The 22,367-nt window shown below is 40.4% G+C and overlaps 1 protein-coding gene across 1 annotated transcript in view; it reads right to left on the bottom strand.

Annotated features, from left to right (window-relative positions):
* The window catches only part of COL3A1 (collagen type III alpha 1 chain), a 75,073-nt gene that overhangs the window by 25,059 nt on the left and 27,647 nt on the right, over positions 1–22,367 (bottom strand). The window contains exons 5-20 of the mRNA XM_005306587.4: positions 19,578–19,637; positions 15,032–15,103; positions 14,362–14,415; positions 12,951–13,004; positions 11,715–11,768; positions 11,487–11,540; positions 10,766–10,819; positions 10,099–10,143; positions 9,784–9,837; positions 8,706–8,750; positions 3,728–3,781; positions 2,737–2,835; positions 2,532–2,576; positions 2,313–2,411; positions 736–789; positions 460–567 (exon numbers count right to left, since the gene is read on the bottom strand). Of these exons, the coding sequence (XP_005306644.2) occupies positions 460–567; positions 736–789; positions 2,313–2,411; positions 2,532–2,576; positions 2,737–2,835; positions 3,728–3,781; positions 8,706–8,750; positions 9,784–9,837; positions 10,099–10,143; positions 10,766–10,819; positions 11,487–11,540; positions 11,715–11,768; positions 12,951–13,004; positions 14,362–14,415; positions 15,032–15,103; positions 19,578–19,637 (1,005 nt within the window). The remainder of the gene's footprint in view (positions 1–459; positions 568–735; positions 790–2,312; positions 2,412–2,531; positions 2,577–2,736; positions 2,836–3,727; positions 3,782–8,705; positions 8,751–9,783; positions 9,838–10,098; positions 10,144–10,765; positions 10,820–11,486; positions 11,541–11,714; positions 11,769–12,950; positions 13,005–14,361; positions 14,416–15,031; positions 15,104–19,577; positions 19,638–22,367) is intronic.

Here is a 22,367-nt window from a genome sequence, read left to right as displayed (position 1 = left end):
TCAGCCTTAATTTCACTTTCAAGAGCTGAAACTTTGTCATGTTCATTTGATCTGCTGGAATTCAATTTAATTGATGGAGTGTCATTCTAGAAATTGTAGATGGATTGTCTTTGGAGTCTTTCATACATGTTATACTATACTTTTCTGTTCTCTTGTGTTCTTATTCGGTTCAAAATCTTGGGTAGAAACACCAGTTTTTCAAGATTAATAACCCTCTTGCTATCAAAAGAAGAATAACTTTAATGTATTATAAAGTAAGGAAAGACCCAAGCCATGCAGAGCAGATCTAGATTAGGATCTGGATCTGAATTTTTCGAATATGTGGGATGTTCACATCTGGAAGTTTGGTTCAATATCTATCTAGATTCAGACTTTCTTCAAAGTTTGAATCCCAGATTTTGGTACATGGTATGTGACATATGATTTAATTACCCAGTGTGGTGACTTGGAGTGGCTTACCCTTTCTCCTGGCGTTCCAGGTAACCCATTTGTGCCTGGCTCACCATTAGCACCCTTTTTGCCTTCTTCACCAGGAGGACCATTAGCACCTGGAATACCATTTTCACCCTAGTGACAAAGCAGGAACAAGTGAAAACATATTGTGTGGAGTCAAAACTCTCGCTGAGTTCAATGGAAGTTTTGGCTGGGGTAAGGACTGCATTTGGCCTGTTATTAATAAGCTTGTAAAACATGATGATGCATTAAAGAAATCAAAATATTTAGAAAATCACTTACACGCTCTCCTCGTGTGCCTGGCTCTCCTTTTGCACCGTTCTTACCAGGTTCACCCTAAACAGAACACACTTCCATTACCACTTCTACATAACAGAATATTTCAGTAGGTTTGTTAAATAACAATAATAATAAGAAATATATCTCTCAGCATTTAAATTGTCAGCTCATTTTTATGGTTTATCTGTTCACAGGAGTGAAACAGAAGTGGAAGACTCCTACTGGAGCTGGTTATACATCCTCTCTATAAAAGAGATGATCCTGTATACCCGTACTCAGGTGAGTGCTTCCATTGGGTCAAACCCTAGGTTTCATTTTGTTTTTGTATCACTGGGAGTTTGATGTCAGTTTTGCTTGATGCCAATGGAAATTTGCATTAATAAGGTTTGAGGAATTATGAAGTAATTCTGTCAGGACATGGCACGTTAATTTCAATGTTAATACAAGAATAATTATTTTACACACTATGAGTAGGTTTCATAAGGGGCAGCCCCAAGGAAATTCAGAAATAAAAAAGATGAAATTTTTTATATGTAACAATTAGAAATGGATGAATGGGGTGAGTCTAAATCTGAGTAGCCATCCAGATACATCCTTCTACAACCCAAAGTGAGATATAACTATGTCAATAAGGTTCAATACTTGGAATATTTATGGTGGACAAAAATCAGTCATTTTACTATGGCTTTGCAATATATTATTATTACCAAAGTTCTTGCTTTGCTGTGGTTTTTCTGTTTTGTTGGTTGGATAATTATAATAGACAATAGCAAAGGGATGGCAGAATTGACTGGGCAAGTTCAAATATATGGGAAATGTCTGAAGGCTTCTAACAGAACTCCCTAAGCCACATTCTTCTGTCACATACAGGGAGTCCTCGGACTTACGCCTGAGTTACATCGGATGCCACTTACATCACTTTTCAATTGACTGCCTGTTTCGCCCGTAGGATGCTCAATTTGCATAAAGTTTGCTTGAAATCACTTCCTGGTTGCATTATAGTGGTATGGAGCTGAAAAAGGTCGCTTCTGATTGGCTTTGAGTCCGGAGGGTAGGTTGTTGCCAGGTAGGGTTGTCGCTTGTTTTGATTGGCTCCCGGCTCTGGGCTCAGCCAATCAGAAATTGATCAGTGATTGGCTGAGGGTCAGCATGTGTGCCGTTCGCCCTGGCTTTCTGAGCCTGTGTTGCCGGCATTCTGAGCAGCATATTTAAGTTTATGTGTTTATTTGAATGGTGTTTACAAAATACAGTGCACAGTAAATACATTGATGTTGCAACATTATTAATCTATAATTCATTTAGTACAAAAAACTGGGTTATTGTGGTGAAAACAGTGTATCAAGCCTTGGTTCAGGAATCAATCCCCCCTTCCTACCATTGATTCCTATGGGAAAAGTGTTTTTGACTTACAATGTTTTGACTTACAATGCAATTCTGAGGAACGAATTGTGTCATATGTCTGAGGACTCCCTGTATACCTGTGCAACCCCACCGGTGTTCATGGGTTTGCACTGTTGTAGGTGACAGGGAATTTATCCCCTTGTTTTCTCTTAGTAATGAAAAGAATGTTGGTGACTCACTGGCGTGCCTCTTTGTCCAGGAGGTCCATTAATACCTGGCGGACCAGGAGGGCCACGGGCTCCACTCAACCCAGGAGCACCAGGAATACCACTAGGGCCCTGTGTGGGATTGAAGGACACTAATATGAATAAAGCATGGCATTACTGAATACTGCATAATCAAAACTGTAACCCCAACCAATAACATAGCAAAAAATGACAATTTGGTGGGATACTTACCGTTTCACCTTTACCACCTGGGTTTCCATCTCTTCCAGGATTGCCCTGGAAAGAAGAAATGATTAATCAATGCTATAACATTGTACTTAAAACCAAAAATTCCATAGCACTTTGCAAACATCAATTTGTATGGCAGTAATCATAACAATATGTTTGTATAACCAGCACAACATTTCCAAGGACTTATGTGATGTTTGTTACTTACAGGAGAACCAGCTGCACCAGCATGACCTTGTGGACCAGGTTCTCCTTTTTGTCCAGGGCTACCATCAGAGCCTGGGAAACCAAGAGCACCAGCTTCACCCTATGAAGAAGATGGTATGAGAGCAAATTGAACTCACTCTAGTATTGCTCCCAATGGATAATATTAACATTTTAGCCTCATTACCTCTTCCTCAGCCAGTGAACCTTTGCTGGACCCAGGCAGAATGCTGACACTAGCCTATCCTCAGCAAAGGGGCAGGTAACTGATCCAAGGGAACACAGCGAGCTAGAACTTGGCAATATGTGCTGGGCAGCACTTGCTGAAATACTGCATATTGTCTCATGCAGTTCTAAAGAGTGATAGAAAGCACATTCTGCCTCATACACTATAAGGCATTGTGTCTGCCTCTTTCCTATGCAGGTAGAATGCATCAGAGTACCTTTACCTAGTTGCCAAAGCCCCATCCTGCACCTTACAGTATTCCTTAGAGGAACAAGACTGCAATTTAGTCCTTTTAACATAAGAAAAGAAATAAAAAAGAGCACATAATTTGTATATTTAACATGGAGGAGCAGAGAGACGCTCCAGAGAAGAAGGGCTAAAAAAGGAGAAGGGTAAATAAATCAACAGTTACAAGGACAGTGAGGTGCACAGGGGTGAGCTTCACATTAGAGTGGGTGACACACACAATAAGTAGTACTACTGGATTATTTTATTACTTGTATTGTAAATGTGCCTAGAGGTCAGCATGAAAATATCCTGGAGAAACTTCCAAAACATATGCAGAAGTGAGAGATGTTCCAGGCCTGGGGACAAATCCTCATAGCATTCACATGCATTGGTTGCAATGGGAGTGCTTGTGAGAATGAAGTGAGCATGATTTGCCTAATTCTGTGTATGAAAATACATCAGCTATAGACCTCCAAGAAATGTGATAGCGGCCTGACAGTGAGGCATATGCATATGGTGAAATAGATCTTCAAATAGATACCTTAGCACCTGGAGGGCCTGGAAATCCTGGAGTTCCGGAAGGGCCAGGGGGACCCTTAAACGAAGAAGGCAAAGTTATTATTACAAGAGGTGAAGGTCATATGGAATAAAACTTAATTTGAAAATAAACCTGACTGTGAGAGTTTTTTTCTGTTGTGAAAAAAGAAACATCTGGCAAAATATCAAGAAATATGAGTCATACTCTAGAAGATGAAATGTGGCTGTTTTTAAAATATCACACCTGTACTTTAGTTACCCTTATTCAACGTACATTTTCAATCAGATGTGGATGTTTTTGTAACTGAATAATTTCAATTTGAAAAGTATGACTATCGAGATGATATTGCACAAAATATTTTAACAGATCACTTGAATGAAAGCATGTGAGAGGGAAAAGAGGAGAATATGGCTGCTACTATTACAGTTTCTAAGTAGTTGGAAAAATAAAAATGTTGGGCTACCTTATGGTTTATATGAGTTGGGCTAACTCATGGTTTATATGGCCCATTGAAACCAAATGAGCCATTGTGAAGCATCAAAGAACAAAGACTTTGTTGATTGTTCTCCCCCACATTCATGAAGAGGGGGCTTGCGTGTGAACTCATCCCATCAGCTTGAACTCTGGGGGAAGGGAATAAAAATGCCTGACAAAAAGGAACTATATTATGATGCTGCTTGGAATTTGGAGAGGGCAATGTTTCTAAGCATAAGCAAGGGATCACCAACTGCTTGGCTTGTGCTAGCCATAAAGGACATATAGAGCTTGCATATTATAGCAGCTACTATTATCTTTTGGAACCTAAGACTGTATCTTATTTGTATGTGTCTGTTTACCTGCTTTAACCTTGTAAATAACCATCTTATTTCTTTTTCTTAGTTAATAACTCTTTAGTTAGTATTATAGGACTGGCTACAAGCATTGTCTTTGGCTTTCGGGGACAGACACCTGTTCTCGCGGGATGGGCTTCACCTGAGTAGGGAAGGAAATAGACTTCTGGGAGGGAGGCTGGCTCATCTTATCAAAAGAGCTTTAAACTAGGAAGTTTGGGGAGAAGGTTGGGAGATGCACAGTTAATCTCCACGCCAGATTCCAGTATTGAAAAGCTGAGTGAAATAAGAGGAGACATAGCCGGGGAGATGAGATTGGACATAGGAAGGACAGGGGGGACGGACACAAAGAGACCCGCTACTAATGGGAGACAGGCTAAACGACATACATTAGGGTGTTTATACACCAATGCGAGAAGCCTAGGTAATAAAATGGAGGAATTGGAGCTCTTGGTCCGAGAATTGAAACCGGATATCGTAGGAATAACTGAAACGTGGTGGAATGGCAGTCACGACTGGAACACAGGTATAGAGGGGTATGCGCTGTTTAGGAAAGACCGGGATAAAGGTAAAGGTGGGGGGGTGGCATTGTATGTCAATAGTGAAATAAGCTGTAAAGAAATAATAGTGGATGGAATAGATAACACGGAGTCCGTCTGGGCGATACTCACACTGGGTAAAAGGACTACTAGAGCCTCTCCGGGGATAGTGCTTGGGGTGTGCTATAGACCGCCGGGATCGACCCAGGATATGGATAAGGAACTATTTAATGTATTAAGGGAAGTAAATACTAATAGAAACTGTGTAATTATGGGGGACTTTAACTTCCCAGATATAGATTGGGGAACAAACGCTAGTAGCAATAATAGGGCTCAGATGTTCCTAGATGTGCTTGCTGATCAATTCCTTCATCAAGTGGTAGCTGAACCGACGAGGGGGGAGGCCATTTTAGATTTGATTCTGGTAAGTAGTGAGGACCTCGTTGAGGAAGTGGTAGTGGGGGACAACTTGGGCTCCAGTGATCATGAGCTAATTCGGTTTAAACTAAATGGAAGGAGTAACAGAATTAAGTCAAAGACTAGGGTTTATAGTTTTAAAAAGGCCAATTTTAACAAATTAAGGGGACTGGTAAGGGAAGTGGATTGGGCAAACGTATTAAGGGATCTAAAGGCAGAAGAAGCCTGGGATTACTTTAAGTTAAAGATGCATGAGCTGTCAGAGGCCTGTATCCCCAAAAAGGGAAAAAGATTACTAAGCAAGAGATTTAGACCGAGCTGGATGAGCGACCGACTCAAAGGGGCGATTAGGAAAAAACACAAAGCGTACAAAGAGTGGAAGAGGGGAGGGATCAGTAAGGAAACTTACCTTAGTGAAGTCAGAGAATGTAGAGATAGAGTGAGAAAGGCCAAAGGCCGTGTAGAGTTGGACCTAGCGAGGGGAATTAAAAGCAATAGTAAAAGGTTTTACAGCCATATAAATAGGAAGAAAGCAAAGAAAGAAGAAGTGGGACCGCTGAAGACTATAGCCGGAGAGGAGATTAAAGATAATCTAGGCATGGCGCAATATCTAAATGAATATTTTGCATCGGTGTTTAATGAGGCCAATGAAGGTATTAGGGATACTAGCACCGTTACAGAGGGGCATACAGGATGGGGGATTACTGCATCCGAGGTAGAAACAAAACTTGAACACCTTAATGGGACTAAGTCGGGAGGACCGGACGATCTTCATCCGAGAATATTGAAGGAATTGGCACGGGAAATAGCAGGCCCATTAGCGATAATATTTAATGAATCTGTAAACTCGGGGGTGGTCCCGTTAGACTGGAGAATAGCCAACGTGGTTCCTATTTTCAAGAAAGGGAAAAAAAGTGATCCAGGTAACTACAGGCCTGTTAGTTTAACATCTGTAGTGTGCAAGGTGCTGGAGAAGATTCTGAAAGAGAAACTAGTTGAGGACCTTGAGGTTAATGGCAATTGCGATAAATTACAGCATGGTTTTACGAAGGGCAGATCGTGCCAAACGAATCTGATCTCCTTCTTTGAGAAAGTAACGGACTTATTAAATAAGGGAAATGCGGTGGACCTAATATACCTGGATTTCAGTAAAGCGTTTGATACTGTACCCCATGAGGAATTATTGGTTAAACTGGAAAACATGGGGATCGATATGAAAATCCAGAGGTGGATAAGGAATTGGTTAATGGGGAGAATGCAGCGGGTCGTATTAAAGGGTGAACTGTCGGGTTGGAGGGAGGTTACTAGTGGAGTGCCTCAAGGTTCGGTTTTGGGACCCATTTTATTTAATCTATTTATAACTGACCTCGGAACCGATTGCAGGAGTGGGCTGATAAAGTTTGTGGATGATACGAAGGTGGGAGGAGTTGCAAATTCGGAGGAGGATAGGGATATTCTGCAGGGAGACTTGAATGAGCTTGTGAATTGGAGTATCAGAAATAGGATGAAATTTAATAGTGAAAAGTGTAAGGTGATGCACTTGGGGATGACTAATAACAATTTTAGTTACAAGATGGGGACGCATTGGTTAGAAGTAACGGAAGAGGAGAAGGACCTAGGGGTCCTTGTAGACTGCAGGATGACTATGAGTCGACAATGTGACGTGGCGGTGAAAAAAGCCAATGCGGTCTTGGGATGTATTAGGCGAGGTATATCTAGTAGGGATAAGGAGGTCCTGCTTCCGTTGTATAAGGCGCTGGTGAGACCTCATTTGGAGTACTGTGTGCAGTTCTGGTCTCCCATGTTTAAAAAAGATGAACTCAAACTGGAACGGCTGCAGAGAAGGGCGACTAGGATGATCAGAGGAATGGAAAACCTGTTGTATGAAAAGAGATTAGAGGAGCTTGGGTTGTTTAGTCTGACAAAGCGAAGGCTGAGGGGGGATATGATTGCTATCTTTAAATATATCAGAGGGATAAATACAAGGGAGGGAGAGGAATTATTCCAGCTTAGTACTAATGTGGACACGAGAACGAATGGATATAAACTGGCCGTGGGGAAGTTCAGGCTTGAAATTAGACAAAGGTTTCTGACCGTCAGAGGGGTGAAATATTGGAACGGCCTTCCGAGGGAAACGGTGGGGGCGACGGACCTGTCTGGTTTTAAGATTAAGTTAGATAAGTTTATGGAGGGAATGGTTTAATGGTAAAACATAGTAGCCAAGGAAAACCAAGCAATGGTACGTAAATAGTATAATGGCCAACAAGGGTCAGGCTAGAGACTCTTGCCTACATGCTCGGAGTATTACTGATCGCCATATTTGGGGTCGGGAAGGAATTTTCCTCCAGGGTAGATTGGCTGAGCCTCTGGAGGTTTTTCGCCTTCCTCCGCAGCATGGGGCAGGGATCACTATCAGGAGGGTCTCTGCCGATTGAAGTCACTAAAACACAGGATTGGGGACTTCAACGGCAGAGTCCAGGGAAGGGTCTTGTGGCCTGCAGCATGCAGGGGGTCAGACCAGATGATCATAATGGTCCCTTCTGACCTTAAAGTCTATGAGTCTATGAGTCTATGAGATCTGAGGTACAGTTGACCTGGAGTAAATGGCTGGTCCTTTGGGACTGGGAGTATCCAGAATATTGTTGTGATTTTAGGTGTAAGGGTCAATCTATCACAAAGGCAAGATAGACAGGAGTTCACACTTGTTACTTGGTTGATGAAATCTAATTATAGAACATACAACCAGTTTGGGGTTTGCGTCTTGTTCCTTGACAGTCTGCCCTGAGGTTGGCACTCTTGCTCATGAGCTACTCTAGACAGCTTGACATCATGGTCTAGCGCTAGGGCTGAGTGACTTATATGATGAAATCATTCAAAATTTGGCCCATATAAAGAGTTTCCATTATCTTCGTCAGTAAATAATTAGAGAAAAGCTTGGATATACATACACATCCTTTTGATTTACAAGATCATGATTTCTCTTATTTTCTTTTTATTCTTCATCAAAAATAAAGGTTTTTTGTTTCAATCATAATAGCAAGCGTAAAGTTATTGAAAATTATAATTGCCTAAGACACTATTCATAAGGCAAACCATGTCCAATTAATGGGTGGCATTGTAGCCCATCAAGCACATGGGCAAGAGAAAAATAGTTAAGCAATACAATAGTTAAGGGAAAACAATAAAGTTTCTTACAGGTTGTCCAGATGTTCCCGGAGTACCATCATTACCACGGGCACCCTACCAAAAGAATACAACATAATCACATACTATACATTCTCTTTGGGGCTGAAAAGCCAAGGATTTTGATATTGGACGATATTGACTTTCAAACCATGTTTCTGCATGTCCATACATTCCTATATATTTTAGTATGGCACACACAATTCCTCAGGTATGGGTGCCTACTATGTTAAATAACAATAGTAGTAGTAGTAATAATACTAATATCCAAAAGGTGCCTATCAATTGTACATGCACTTTGCTGTAATAAGAAGATAGTGGTATACAAGGAAATATGTTATTAGACAGCAGTAATTCTTTAATGCATAGCAATCATGCTTAATAGAGCAAAACATAATGTGTGTGAGCTGTACTTTAGATTAAATAAATAAGACAGCAATAAATGTCATGCATTCTAGAATGACTAAAGCTTACAAACACAGAGAAAGGATAAAATGTGGCACAAAAGAACTAACAATGATTTAAGGCCTGTTACCTCTGCTGTAGATGTATCAGACATCTTCATTGCTCAGTACATTGTGCACTAGCATAAACAGTCCCTGTTCTGTTATATTTTAGGTTGAGACTTGTTTGCATTAGCTGGCGTTAATTATGACCTCCCCTTGTAGTCCAAGCTGGGACACCACAGTCTCACTCTTCTCCACAGCAGTCACTTTGTTTAGTTAGTCTTCCAATGCTGACCTCTACTCCATCCTGCCCACCCTGTTGGCTGAACTTATACCCTCAAAGTATAATATATTAGCATACAATATAAAGAAGAACTTGTTAAGGACACATTGCCTGTAGCAAATCTGTATGCCCTTTACTACAACCTTTGATCTTTGGCTGGAAATTTTCATGACGATTTTGCAGAAACTATATATTCTGCCATATCCTCCTATACACTATTTGCTGTACTACATCTAATGTAGACTGTAAACTCTGTGAGTCAGGGAGCTTTTATTTTGTGTGTCTATGAAGCATGATGTGCACCTGTTGGGCCATGCAACAGAAATAATAGCAATCCTGTAGTTTTGTTCCAATTACTTACAGCGGAACCAGGAGATCCTGGTCTTCCCCTTTCACCAGGTTGACCTCTTGGACCCTAAAGAACATACAATTATTAATTTGGACAACAGATTTTCAAAGACACCATGTAACAAACAACAAGAAGAAAACTATTTTGCTTAGAAATGTTTCAATGGAGCTGTCTGCATGGGTAAGTAGTACTCAGTGTGTGTAAAGGGTGGCAGGATCAAGCTCTTAAGGAATAAAGTCAGAAGAGAGCTGAAGATAGTAAGAAATACTAAGCAGAAAAAGTATCAGTTACAGTAACTTCTAATTAAATGATAATGAAAAAAATTACCATTGGCCCAGGTGATCCATTTGCTCCAGGAAGACCATTTTCACCCTGTTATATAAAGAGAATATCAGGTTTTGACAGAATTAACCTTTATTACCATATTTCATTAGTAATCTCTTGTAGGGATGACACACAGTAACAAGCAAGGTCCCAATCCTCTGAGAAGCTAAACATCTTCTGTGAGGTATTCAGTTTCTTCAAATTCTACTGAAGTCAGTGGGGATTGAGAAGTCTCAACAACCTCAGGCACAAAATATTAAAACAGAAAGGCTTGGGGCCCAATCCATCATTGTGTTACTTCAGTTCTACATGGCTGTAATTCCATTAATATCAATTGAGTTACTCTGGCATTAAGCTGGTGTAACACAGAGGTGAACTGGGCCTGAAGTGTATCAGTAAAGCATCTATTTAAAGTAATAAAGTTGAATATACTCTTCAGTCATGGGAATCTCCATCTTTTCTGTCTGTTACTGTTATAAAATCAGATGAGATATGCTGCAATTGCAGACAACAGACTCCCCTAGAGTAACTGATTATTTATATGGACATGATCAGCCAGGACTTAAAAAGCGTAAGTGGTTTTACAGAAGCAAATATGCAAAATACAGTTATGTTATTGATTCAGAGTAAAATTACATACTTTCTAGAGGTTGCAACAAAGTCACTTTACCTTCAGACCAGGTGCACCACTATCACCTTTGGCGCCATCTCTTCCATCAAAGCCCTAAGGGAACCAAAAATAACATACATTTCATTTGTACTTTGAAACCCTGATAATCCTTGATCAATACTGAACTTCAAGTGCATCCTTTTTTTTTTAACCTGAAAAGCTAACAACAAATCTTACATTGTAGGAAAATGGCTTATATTTGTTTAAATAGTAATACACCAGAAAATCAAAATAGCTTTAATGACTCCTGTTGTAAAATGTTACAAAAGGTGATCAGTGCATGATTAGCAATAGACTGTGAACTCCTTACTACATAAGTGAGAATTTAGTGCCACGAATAGTCCCATTGATTTCACTAGGACTGCTCATGTGGGTAACTGCTCAACAATGTAAATATGGGGATCAAAATTTGGCTCGTAGTTAAGAATACATTCCAGGTAATTTATTTGTCGTCAGTATTAATGGTAACTCAATGGTAAATCTAAATAAGCAGAGATGGGACAAAGGGGCACATTTTGAACCAGATCAGAACTTTCCCTAAGTGTAGGGTGTTCATGGCCAGGGCTTTAGATTTTCAAAAGGCCCATTACTGAGAGAAGAGCCAGTTGTGAAGTTCAGATCTGAACTTTCCAAAAGTTCTGCAAAGGGGAGTGCTTGTGCCTGTTGCATAATGATTCAGTTGGAGTATTTCACTCAAAAATACTCTTACAATAATACTTACTCTGTGACCTTTCATTCCATTGAATCCAGGCATACCAGGGGGTCCTTTGTGGCCCTAAACATATAAGCATAAAAGACTATGTAAATTACAAATATGGCAGAGTAATGAAGCACATAAACTAATATATATTAAGTAGCATAGTCAGTCTGGTGGTATTGTTAACAAAATGCAAAATCAATAACAAGTTGGTTTTTCATTCAGAAGAGCTCTCTCGGGGCTCTTTCTTACCGCTGGTCCAGGTAATCCACGCTCACCAGTTCTGCCTGGTCTTCCAGATTCTCCCTATGGACAGAATAAACGGTTTTGCTCTGTTACTACTTCAGTTTCTGGCAAAGAACTAGTAATACAGGACTAAACAGACCTTGGAATAAGCTGCTGCAACTCTCATTGACATCAATGGGTGGAGGGGGTCACATCAGTTTATGCCAGGGTGAAATCTGTCTCATAGCACAATTTTGTCTTTACCTTAGAAGCCCGTCACAGTTCATGATCCATTCTCATCAAATGTTTTGATGAACAAGGAGTAAGTTCCAGTCTTAGCCACACTATTCTTTGTAGAAATGGTGGCATCACAGAAGCCTCATGATGCCTCTGATATTTACCACACATAGAGAAACAGTCAAAAGGGACAAAGACTTTTATTGACTGATTGTGTCTCTCTGTACGATAGCCATGCAAAATAATCTATCTGGTGTTGTGAGCCAACACCTGGTCTTTCATGACCATAGAACCCATTTCCCAAAGATTCAAAGTTAATGTGGCTCAGAACAAGATTTCAGGCACATATCAAAAGTAGGTTCTATCCTATCTTTATCACTGCCTGTCTATTTATGGCCTGATCCAAACCTCATTAAACTTAATGGGAGTCATCCATTGACTGCACTGGGCTATGGATCAGGCCCTTAATGAGTTCAGTGCCAGGTGTCAAGTATGTAAGATCTTTGCATAAAATAGAGGTGACAAATATGAAAGACTGCATATTGGGATCTAGAAAAAAAAATCAATGTATCTCCTTAGCACACTCTGGGGAAATGATCAACCCCCCCCCCCAAACAAACATAAAAGCTTGGAACTACAATAGAAGCACAGCCACTCCAAGTTGTTAACCCACAAATAGTAAACTAAACTATGGTTTACAACTAAAACTGGCCAATGCAAAGTAATTTAGAGCAACTGCCAAATCAGCCACTCAGTCCTGACCTCACTTATGGTGCCTACGTATTATTTACGATATGTGTAATAAGGGGCCGGAGATTGTCATAACTCCTCTGGAAAGGAGACATTTCATACCAAGTTTTAATCGAGAGCAAATTTTTACAGACATATTATGAAATGTACAAATCAGGGGATTACATGTGATAGCCTGAAGATACTTAAACAGAGTGGTACCAATAGACACTGCTTTAATAACACTATGCAGTAATTTTGATCCTCCTCCATTACATACTGTAACATTGAACTTACATCTTTTCCTGGGGGACCTGCTGGGCCTAGTAATCCTGGGGGTCCTGGAGGTCCCTGAAAACAAAATAAAGATGAATTTCCTTCCATCATGTACAAATAAAAATTGTATTAAAAAGTCATGAACTATTCGCACAGCTGCAATACACAGGTTTGGTAAATACAGTGGGTAGTCATTCAGGGTTAAATCCACCCAGTGGGGAGGTCTGGCCCATGTGACAGGGGTGGACAAAGGGGCATTTGACTAACTGCACTCCACAGAGTGGGTCTCTTTATGGCTCCAAATAAGCCAGTGCAGAAGGGTTTCAAAACAGGGCAGAATTGGACTAGTGGGTCATAAGTTTGTGACTATGTAGATCCAGGAATCAGAAACCTGATGCCCATGAGTTGGAACAGTGGCCAAGGAGGGAATGCATTGCAGCTACACAGGCAACACATAGATAGCAGGGTTAATTCCATCCCTAAACCCTCACGTAGTTTACTGCTTAATGCCCACTCAGACTGGAGCAGGGGGACTTTCATTTCTAGGGATTAAAAGGATTATTGGGCGTGTAATTTGGCATAGTTCCATTGAAATCAACACAGCTAAGAGGATTTACCAGCATCACCATGTATGCAATCACTATTTTTAGACCTCTATTCAACCCTGCCTAGGTTTTTGTCCTATCTAGTATTCAGCTGATGTGGGTTTAAACTATTCCATGAATGTTAAATGCATCACAGATATATTCTTCCTGTTACTATTTGTGGTAGGCCTATGAAAAGCAGTAACTAGCTAAATGTCATAGATTGTTTAATCAAGTTCCAGTCACTTTTGTGAGCCCACAGGAGTGAAATGGGAGATTTGTATCTGAATGTGTGAACTAATGGATAAATTTCAGCCAGATAGGCGAGGAATTTGATCAGCAATGAAAAGGAGAATTTGCAATGGATTTAATTGTTCTAAGGGTTTCCAAAATTGTCTCTATTTTCGTGAGCAAAAATGGTTTGCATCAAATACTGTTCATCCCTAATGGTTAGTGCACCATAGAACTGAATTTGGTCCATAATGAATATGCACATAGCGAATTGCTTCTCTGCAGGTCTTCCTTTCATAAAGCCTGATCCAAATCCCATTGAAGTCAATGGAAGGATTACCATTGACTTCAATGGGCTTTGGATCAGACCCAAAGTGTAGTAATTTTTCCTACATGCATTCATATGGATTATTAACATTCTACTGAAAAGTCTGGTGTGACTTGTTTCTTTGTTTAAAAGGTTGAACAAATAAAGTTGCATAGACTATATTCCTTCTACCATTCATTTCTTAAGGGATCAATCCTAATGTCCTTACTCAGGCAAGGTGAGCGTATATCTATGGACAGCTTGCAAGAACATGACTTTTAAGTGCATAGTAATGTAAAGTGATACTTACAGAAGGGCCAGGTTGTCCAGGCTCACCAGGGGAACCTTGGTATCCATGACTACCCTGATATGTAGAAGAACACAGCTGAGAAATCACTGTTTTTTTCCCCAGGAGGTTGCTACATATTGCAATACCCTCATAATCATAATAAATAAGTCACCCAGAACAATTACTGAACAACCAGAGGGAAGCAAACTGACAGGATCAAATAATCAATTGTGCAATATGGATTGAAACTACTCCACTAAATGGAAATCCACATTAAAAAACCCAAAGCCCATAGCATATTGCTGTACATGCACTGGAATTTCCAAATTCACTTTAGATGACTAGGGCTGTTAAATTTATGTATGAATTAAGAGACTGGAGCATTATCAGTGAATCATAAGTAAAATTAGAATTTAAGCATTGTTAGGGATCATAGTCTATGTCGACTTACATGCCATATAATTACACTGATTTCAGTGGGAATGCATAGGGTCTAAGTAAGGGCAGAATCTGATATTGAGTCGTTTGTTCCTGAGGTTATATTACAGACCAATAAAAGAACACAACATAGTCATAAAATTCTCAGCATCTAGATTTGTTGGTCGAAAACGTGCCCAAATTAAAGGAGAGAGAACAGGGGCTGTATATTTCAGGGGATAAGATGTACATAGCAAGATTGAATTTTACTTACGGGTGAGCCTGCTTGACCAGGTGGGCCAGCTGGGCCAATTGGGCCAGGTGGGCCGGGCAATCCTGGAACAGACTAAAATGTATATATAAAAATAGTAATTAAATCAAAATCTATTTATAATCATTATTAGGATCATAACCATAGGCAGGAATGACAATAAAAGACAATTCAGTATAGATGCCTATTGCTGTAGAGTCTGCAATGAAATATAGTAGAGATGGTGGAAAATTTCCTATCAGTAATGAGAGAACTGTAATAAATTTTAACCTTAGTATCTTAGAGAAACCCAGCAGAAAGAGAATGTACTTTCACTGTATGACTGTGCAGTGTATTTTGATTGTGGCTCATAATCTCCAGCATTTACAATCTCTCCAGGAAAGACTTAAATCAAATTTGTTTGGTGTTTTGCAGTGGCATACTGCAGTCATACAATAGAGGCTCTGCCTAAACTGATTCAGAAGGAGGTCCTTTTGATTTCACCCCTTTACTCCAGGTTAATATTTCTTTCCTCTAGACATTTAAACCCCAAAAGGATGTTGTTATATTGCCTTTTGTCCAGCTAAAATGAAGGATAAACCACTTGCTCTAAGGCAAGTACCAAGGACATTTCATAAATCTGCTGCAAGGAATATTCCTAGGGTAAAAGAGTATCAGCTTCCTTAATGGACCCAAGCACCTCATCTCCTCAATGCAAATGAGTTCTATTAGTCTGGACACAGTTATGTGCAAGAGGGCTCCTAAACCCAGGCCCCAGTATGGTGGAGCCAAATGGTGCCAGTAAACCTGCAGGTTATTATTCTACCTGTGCTACTTTTGGATTTCTATAACTAATTTGAGAGTAAAATCAGCATTTGTTAGATGCTAATTTCTTCTCTTTGTATGCTTGGTATTACATGCACATGTACAATCCATTAGGGCAGGATGTGCTTTGGCAACATAACCTTCATGCTGTGAAAAGGTTTATGCCCTGTACACCTCTTCGGACTTCTAACTGTTTAATTTATATTTCTGATACTTGGCAGGGATTCATGAATGTTAGCCAATGCACTGATTTTCTTAAGTGGTACAATACTACACCATAAAAATTAAATGACATCTGGGGTAGTCAAAGGACATAGTGGACTACATTCTGCTCTTCGTATGAAATAACTCTTGTGAACTCAGTGGAGTTATTTCAGATTTAAACTGGTGCAAGTGACAGCAAAATTAGTCCCAGAAAATTACAAGTATGTTAATATTGCATGTTAAATACCTACAAGTTAAGTAGCAACAAACAAGGAAGCATGCAGCAACATGAGGAAAAAACTGTAAGTTTTGCTTATGTTTTGCTAGACCTGCATTCAGTTGTTCAAATAAAAAAATTTCTTCAGTTAAGCTTTAGTTGATGTGGTAGAGTCAATACAGTGGGTGTATCTGAGTTATAAGAGAAGTAATATACTCCATAGCATAGGAAATATATTCCATGCTTTACAGCATGGATTCTATATTATATAGCAGAGGAAAAATATTCCATGATGTAAAGAATAGATGATATATTCCACAGCAGAGGAAATATGTTCTATGACTTACAACATAGATAATATATTTCACAGAACAGGTAATATTTCATGATTTACAACACAGGAAATATATTTCACATCAACTTCATTTTCACTACAGTAGATTAATCCAACCACTATAAATACTATTTCACATATTTGTCCAGATTTAATAAAGAAAATCACAGTAGTAGTTGTGTCTCAATCATAAAGTATACCTAGTGGCTTTGAACTGTGTCAGTCTACTTGCTCGTATCATTACATGTATGATTACACTGGTCTACAATTTTTGAGAAGTCGTCTGCTTCAGAGATAAAATGTGCTATTTATTATGTATTTTGATGTGCTGAATTCAAGTATGACAATTAAAACAACTGATTGGCTACTGTTTCTAAGATATTTAAGTTTTTACATTTTATGTCTATGTATATTGTGTAGATAGTAGAGTTTTAATCATAAACTGTAAACCTAGGTCTTTTCATGTGTTTATGGTTGCTTTACATGATAATATTTCATCTGTCCTGTTTATGTAACACTTTAAAAATCAGCAAAAGAGTTATATAAATAAAATTTATTATGAAACAAAAGGCAAAAAACTATTATGTACATAGTTCAGTCCTATTCAGTGTCTACTCGGTGCTTCTTGGCTTGTCTCTTGTATTCATTAAATGGAGCATCTCTTGTCACTGTCCAGCAATAGTCTGCAAGCATTGATGGGCTCCATTTGCCCTGATAGCGTTTCTCCTTTGTTGCAATGTCCTGGTGAAATCACTCGCCGTGCTCGTCGCTCACTGCTCCGCAGTTCGGTGGAAAAAAATCTAGATGAGAGTGCAAAAAATGTATCTTTAGTGACATGTTGCAACCAAGGCTTTTGTATGCCTTGAGGAGGTTTTCCACCAACAACCTGTAGTTGTCTGCCTTGTTGTTTCCGAGAAAATTTATTGCCACTAACTGGAAGGCTTTCCATGCCGTCTTTTCCTTGCCACGCTGTGCATGGTCAAATGCATCATCTCGAAGAAGTTCACGAATCTGAGGACCAACAAAGACACCTTCCTTTATCTTAGCTTCACTTAACCTTGGAAATTTTCCATGGAGGTACTTGAAAGCTGCTTGTGTTTTGTCAAGGGCCTTGACAAAGTTCTTCATCAGACCCAGCTTGATGTGTAAGGGTGGTAACAAAATCTTCCTTGATTCAACAAGTGGTGGATGCTTTTCCTCCCAGGCTCCAATGACTGTCGGAGTGGCCAATCTTTCTTGATGTAGTGGGAATCTCTTGCACGACTATCCCATTCGCAGAGAAAACAGCAGTACTTTGTGTATCCAGTCTGCAGACCAAGCAAGAGAGCAACAACCTTCAAATCGCCACAAAGCTGCCACTGATGTTGGTCATAGTTTATGCACCTCAAAAGTTGTTTCATGTTGTCATAGGTTTCCTTCATATGGACTGCATGACCAACTGGAATTGATGGCAAAACATTGCCATTATGCAGTAAAACAGCTTTAAGACTCGTCTTCGATGAATCAATGAACAGTCTCCACTCATCTGGATCGTGAACAATGTTGAGGGCTGCCATCACACCATCGATGTTGTTGCAGGCTACAAGATCACCTTCCATGAAGAAGAATGGGACAAGATCCTTTTGACGGTCACGGAACATGGAAACCCTAACATCACCTGCCAGGAGATTCCACTGCTGTAGCCTGGAGCCCAACAGCTCTGCCTTACTCTTGGGTAGTTCCAAATCCCTGACAAGGTCATTCAGTTCACCTTATGTTATGAGGTGTGGTTCAGAGGAGGAGGATGGGAGAAAATGTGGGTCCTGTGACATGATGGTTCAGGACCAGAAGTTTCATCCTCTTCCTCTTCCTCGTCTGACTCAAGTGAGAATGATTCTGGTGCATCAGGGACCGGCAGTCCTTCTCCGTGGGGTACTGGGCGTATAGCTGATGGAATGTTTGGATAATGCACAGTCCACTTTTTCTTCTTTGACACACCTTTCCCAACTGGAGGCACCATGCAGAAGTAACAATTGCTGGTATGATCTGTTGGCTCTCTCCAAATCATTGGCACTGCAAAAGGCATAGATTTCCTTTTCCTGTTCAACCACTGGCGAAGATTTGTTGCACAAGTGTTGCAGCATATGTGTGGGGCCCACCTCTTGTCCTGATCTCCAATTTTGCAGCCAAAATAAAGGTGATAGGCTTTATTAACCATAGTGGTTATACTGCGCTTTTGTGATGCAAAAGTCACTTCACCGCAAACATAGCAGAAGTTATCTGCACTGTTCACACAAGTACGAGGCATCTCTGCTCACTTTGGCTAAACAGAAATGTGTCCCTTTGCAAAATCAAACACTGACAAATAAGAGAGCACGACACTGTATGATTTCTAGAGCTGATATAGGGCAATTTGTTCAGAAGAGTGATGTAAGCTTCGTTATGATTGCATCATCCATGACTTCTAGGAATAACATGATGCAATTCATATCATGTATGACGCAATACCAGCTTCAGATTGCATCATTCATTGTTTTGCCTAAAAAGCAAATACTGTCCAAACCCAGTCATAGATTTATTCATAGATCCAATCAAAGATGTATTTTAGTCATTTCTGGTTTAAATTGAGATCCCTTCCCTTTATAACTCACTTATCCCCGCCATTCCCAAGTCAAGGGTCGTATATACTGACCCAATAGCATATCTTGAAAAGTAGAGCCAATCAACAATTTTAAGCATCATTTTCGTTCTCAGTGACCCAGAATTAGTAAACTTTGACTACATTTATTTCAGAAGCATTTTGGCTGTAGAGCAGTGTAATCTATACATTTGGAGTTATCCAGAATGATACTTCCAGGACAAACTCTGCCTTAAACCTTATTCCATTTGCAGTCAGCAATTCAATAAATAACCTTATTTGTTCAATAGGAAAGGCATAAATATCCAAGATACAATCTACAAAAGGAAAAAGTGCTCTTAAAAAAGGGAAAGAGAAAAGGTTACTATCTTACAGGTTGATATATTCCTTTACCAGTCTTGGTATCATAGGAGTCATACTGAGGAGAATAACTCTGCAACAGAAATATCAAAACAAGAGAGTCCATTATAAATCAAATCAGGCAACATACACACTTCATATGGCACACTGTATTGGAAATAACTCATTTATATAAGCTGTTTAGCAATGTTCTAACAATTACAATTCTGCACATGTTTCAAAAGTCATCCCAAATGGAAGCCCTTATAGCATCTTTCTTTGCGCCCAGCCTGGTGATCAGAATTACTTTAGCTGCCTATACAGCTGACCCTGTACTCTACTATAGATCTGCCTGATCTGAGGAAACCAACTGCCTTTCTCCATTCTCTCTTCTCTTATCCCCAGGCAAGTTATCAGGTAACATCTTACCAGAGCACGGGTCACTCCTTTTGATCTTGTTCCCAAGTTTCCTCTTGAAACCACATCTCTATTGGCCTAGTCCAACCCCACTGAAGTCAATAGGAGACTTTTCCATAGAGGTCAAAGGAAGCTGGATTTTGTTTATAATCCAGACTCAAGAGAAATCACAGCTCACGTCTGAACTATTGCTAATGCCAGCACTAATTGGGTATATCCTCTGATCCCCTTGGGAATAATAATACCATAATGACTCCCATCGATATCCCTAAGTGGGCACTCAGAGAGCAAGAGGAATATCACTTTGTCAATCTAGATGCATGTGTCTGGAAGGAGGAACATGGATATATATGTTCCACAGAGGTCTATCAAGGACCCCATATCTGCCATAATAGTGATCAGGGCAAGTGTCATTATAATCTGGAACCCCATCAAGACAACTAGTCTCAGGTCGTTGTGATCAACAGTAATTGTTTGCGTATAAGAAGTTTTTGTAGGAAGTTCCTTGTGAACTTCTTTTACCCTGTTGAAAATTATCCAAATGTGAATCTCTGTCTATGTTTTGCACTTGTTGTACAAGGATGCAACACTATGTTTACATCTGAGAAGTTAAATGTGCAAACCATCACTAAGGACTATCAACTGTATAGACTTGTTGATCCTATGAACATAGGGGTGAACATCGATGCACTACAGCAATTAATACAGCATCCAGAATTAGAAGCCTTAGTAAAAGACGTGGAAAAGGAGGGCAAGAGTTTACTGATATCAGTGCATCACTCCACTGCACAGATTGAGCGAGTGTTAAAACGAGTGGTAAAAAGTTCAAATTTTGCTGCATCCTTTTCTGGTTATTTTGATTATTCAAGGTCTTACCCTTATCCTTGTTTTCATGGTGATAGGATGGGTAAAGTTAAAGCTTAGAAAGATAGCTAACAAGTCTAGATTCTCCAGAGTACCTGTCACTTGAGCAATACAGGTGTGAAGACAGTTATTTGAAATCAATAACATCTTCAAGGAGGGAAATGTTAGGTAAAATCTGTTTCTGACCTGTTTTATGTAATGTCCATCCTGGATTTATAAAAGGACAGCTAAGACTTCATCTTGGATACCCTTCTCTTCAGATGATTTAGTGCCCTTTCAGCCTTTTTCAAATTAAGGCGGGAAAAGGTCAGGGCAGTTAGAGTTATGTGACAACCATAATCTGCCTAGCAACTGCAGGTTATTTAGTGAGTGGCAGGCCTGTCACTCAGGGCTGTCCATCTGAGTGGCAGCCAGTGTCCCATACAGTTCAGCTGGCTGCCAGGAGCCCCAGAGGGACCAGGACTCATAGGATTTTGGATTCTTGGTTTCTATTAACATACTTGCACTCAACTGCTACACGCCATTAGTGAGCGCATACTTGCACTGGACTATGAGGTCAAGCAGAGACTACTTGCACTGGACTATGAAGGCAAGCACCGGTAGACCTATCTGAGGGAGAAGATCTGCCCAAGAAGGAGAAGACCTGCCCAGAGGACCTGTCTAGAGGGAGAAGAATACCCAGTTCCTGAGTTCCTGTTTGGTGTCCAGTGCCCCCGATTTTCACCACTATCCCTGTCGGTATCCTGAGTTTTTATCATTGTGTCCCTGTCTTCAGGATATGGTATTGTAATAGTTTTGTAGTTTTCCTCTGTTTTACATCCATAGGTTAAGGGGGTTTAAGGGCTCTGAGCTTCATGCTCTGGTAACTGTTAACAACGGAGTGTATCTTGCTTATGTTATTTATTGTCTGAAGGGGGGATCCTTGTCTAGTTTACTGACTAGTGGCATAATAAATATTTGTGTGTTTCATCTTATTCTGTCTCTGTCTTAATAAATCACCCAATGATAGATGCGGGAGGGGCGGGGGGAGAGATCTACAGACAACCCATCTTCTGATCTGTGTATACCAGGGGTCTCAAACTTGTGGCCCGCGGGCCATCTGCGGCCCACAAACCTCCCCAATGTGGTCCGCGGGGCTCCAGAAGTTTTGGGGCCAGGTCTCTCCCTTGGCTCCACCTGCCGCTCCTGGGCACTCCCCCCACAGGCGATTTAAAATGGCCCGGGGCCCCAGCAGTACAGCGGAGCTGAGCGGTGTCTGCCTGTTCGCTCCACATGGATGCCGGCCCCTCCCTGTGGAGTTTTGGGGGGGGGTGGAGTTTTGGGGGTGGGTGGGTTCTGGGCAGCATGAGTGACATTATTGGCCCGCTGGGAGGAATTGAGGACTGGCCCTGGCCTTAAGGTAAATTGAGTTTGAGACCCCTGGTGTAGACCATAGTTAATCTGTTTTGGGCTAACAGTGCCAGCTCATCTCTGCTGGCTGGTGTTTTGAGGGTAGGAGGAAGAATCAAGGTTTTTCCACTCCCTACCCATCTGTAGAGCCCAT

Source organism: Chrysemys picta, chromosome 11, assembly GCF_011386835.1.
Source record: "Chrysemys picta bellii isolate R12L10 chromosome 11, ASM1138683v2, whole genome shotgun sequence".
NCBI lineage: Eukaryota > Metazoa > Chordata > Testudines > Emydidae > Chrysemys > Chrysemys picta.
Note: the sequence above shows the minus strand (reverse complement) of the source record. Positions and strands in the feature narration are given on the sequence as shown.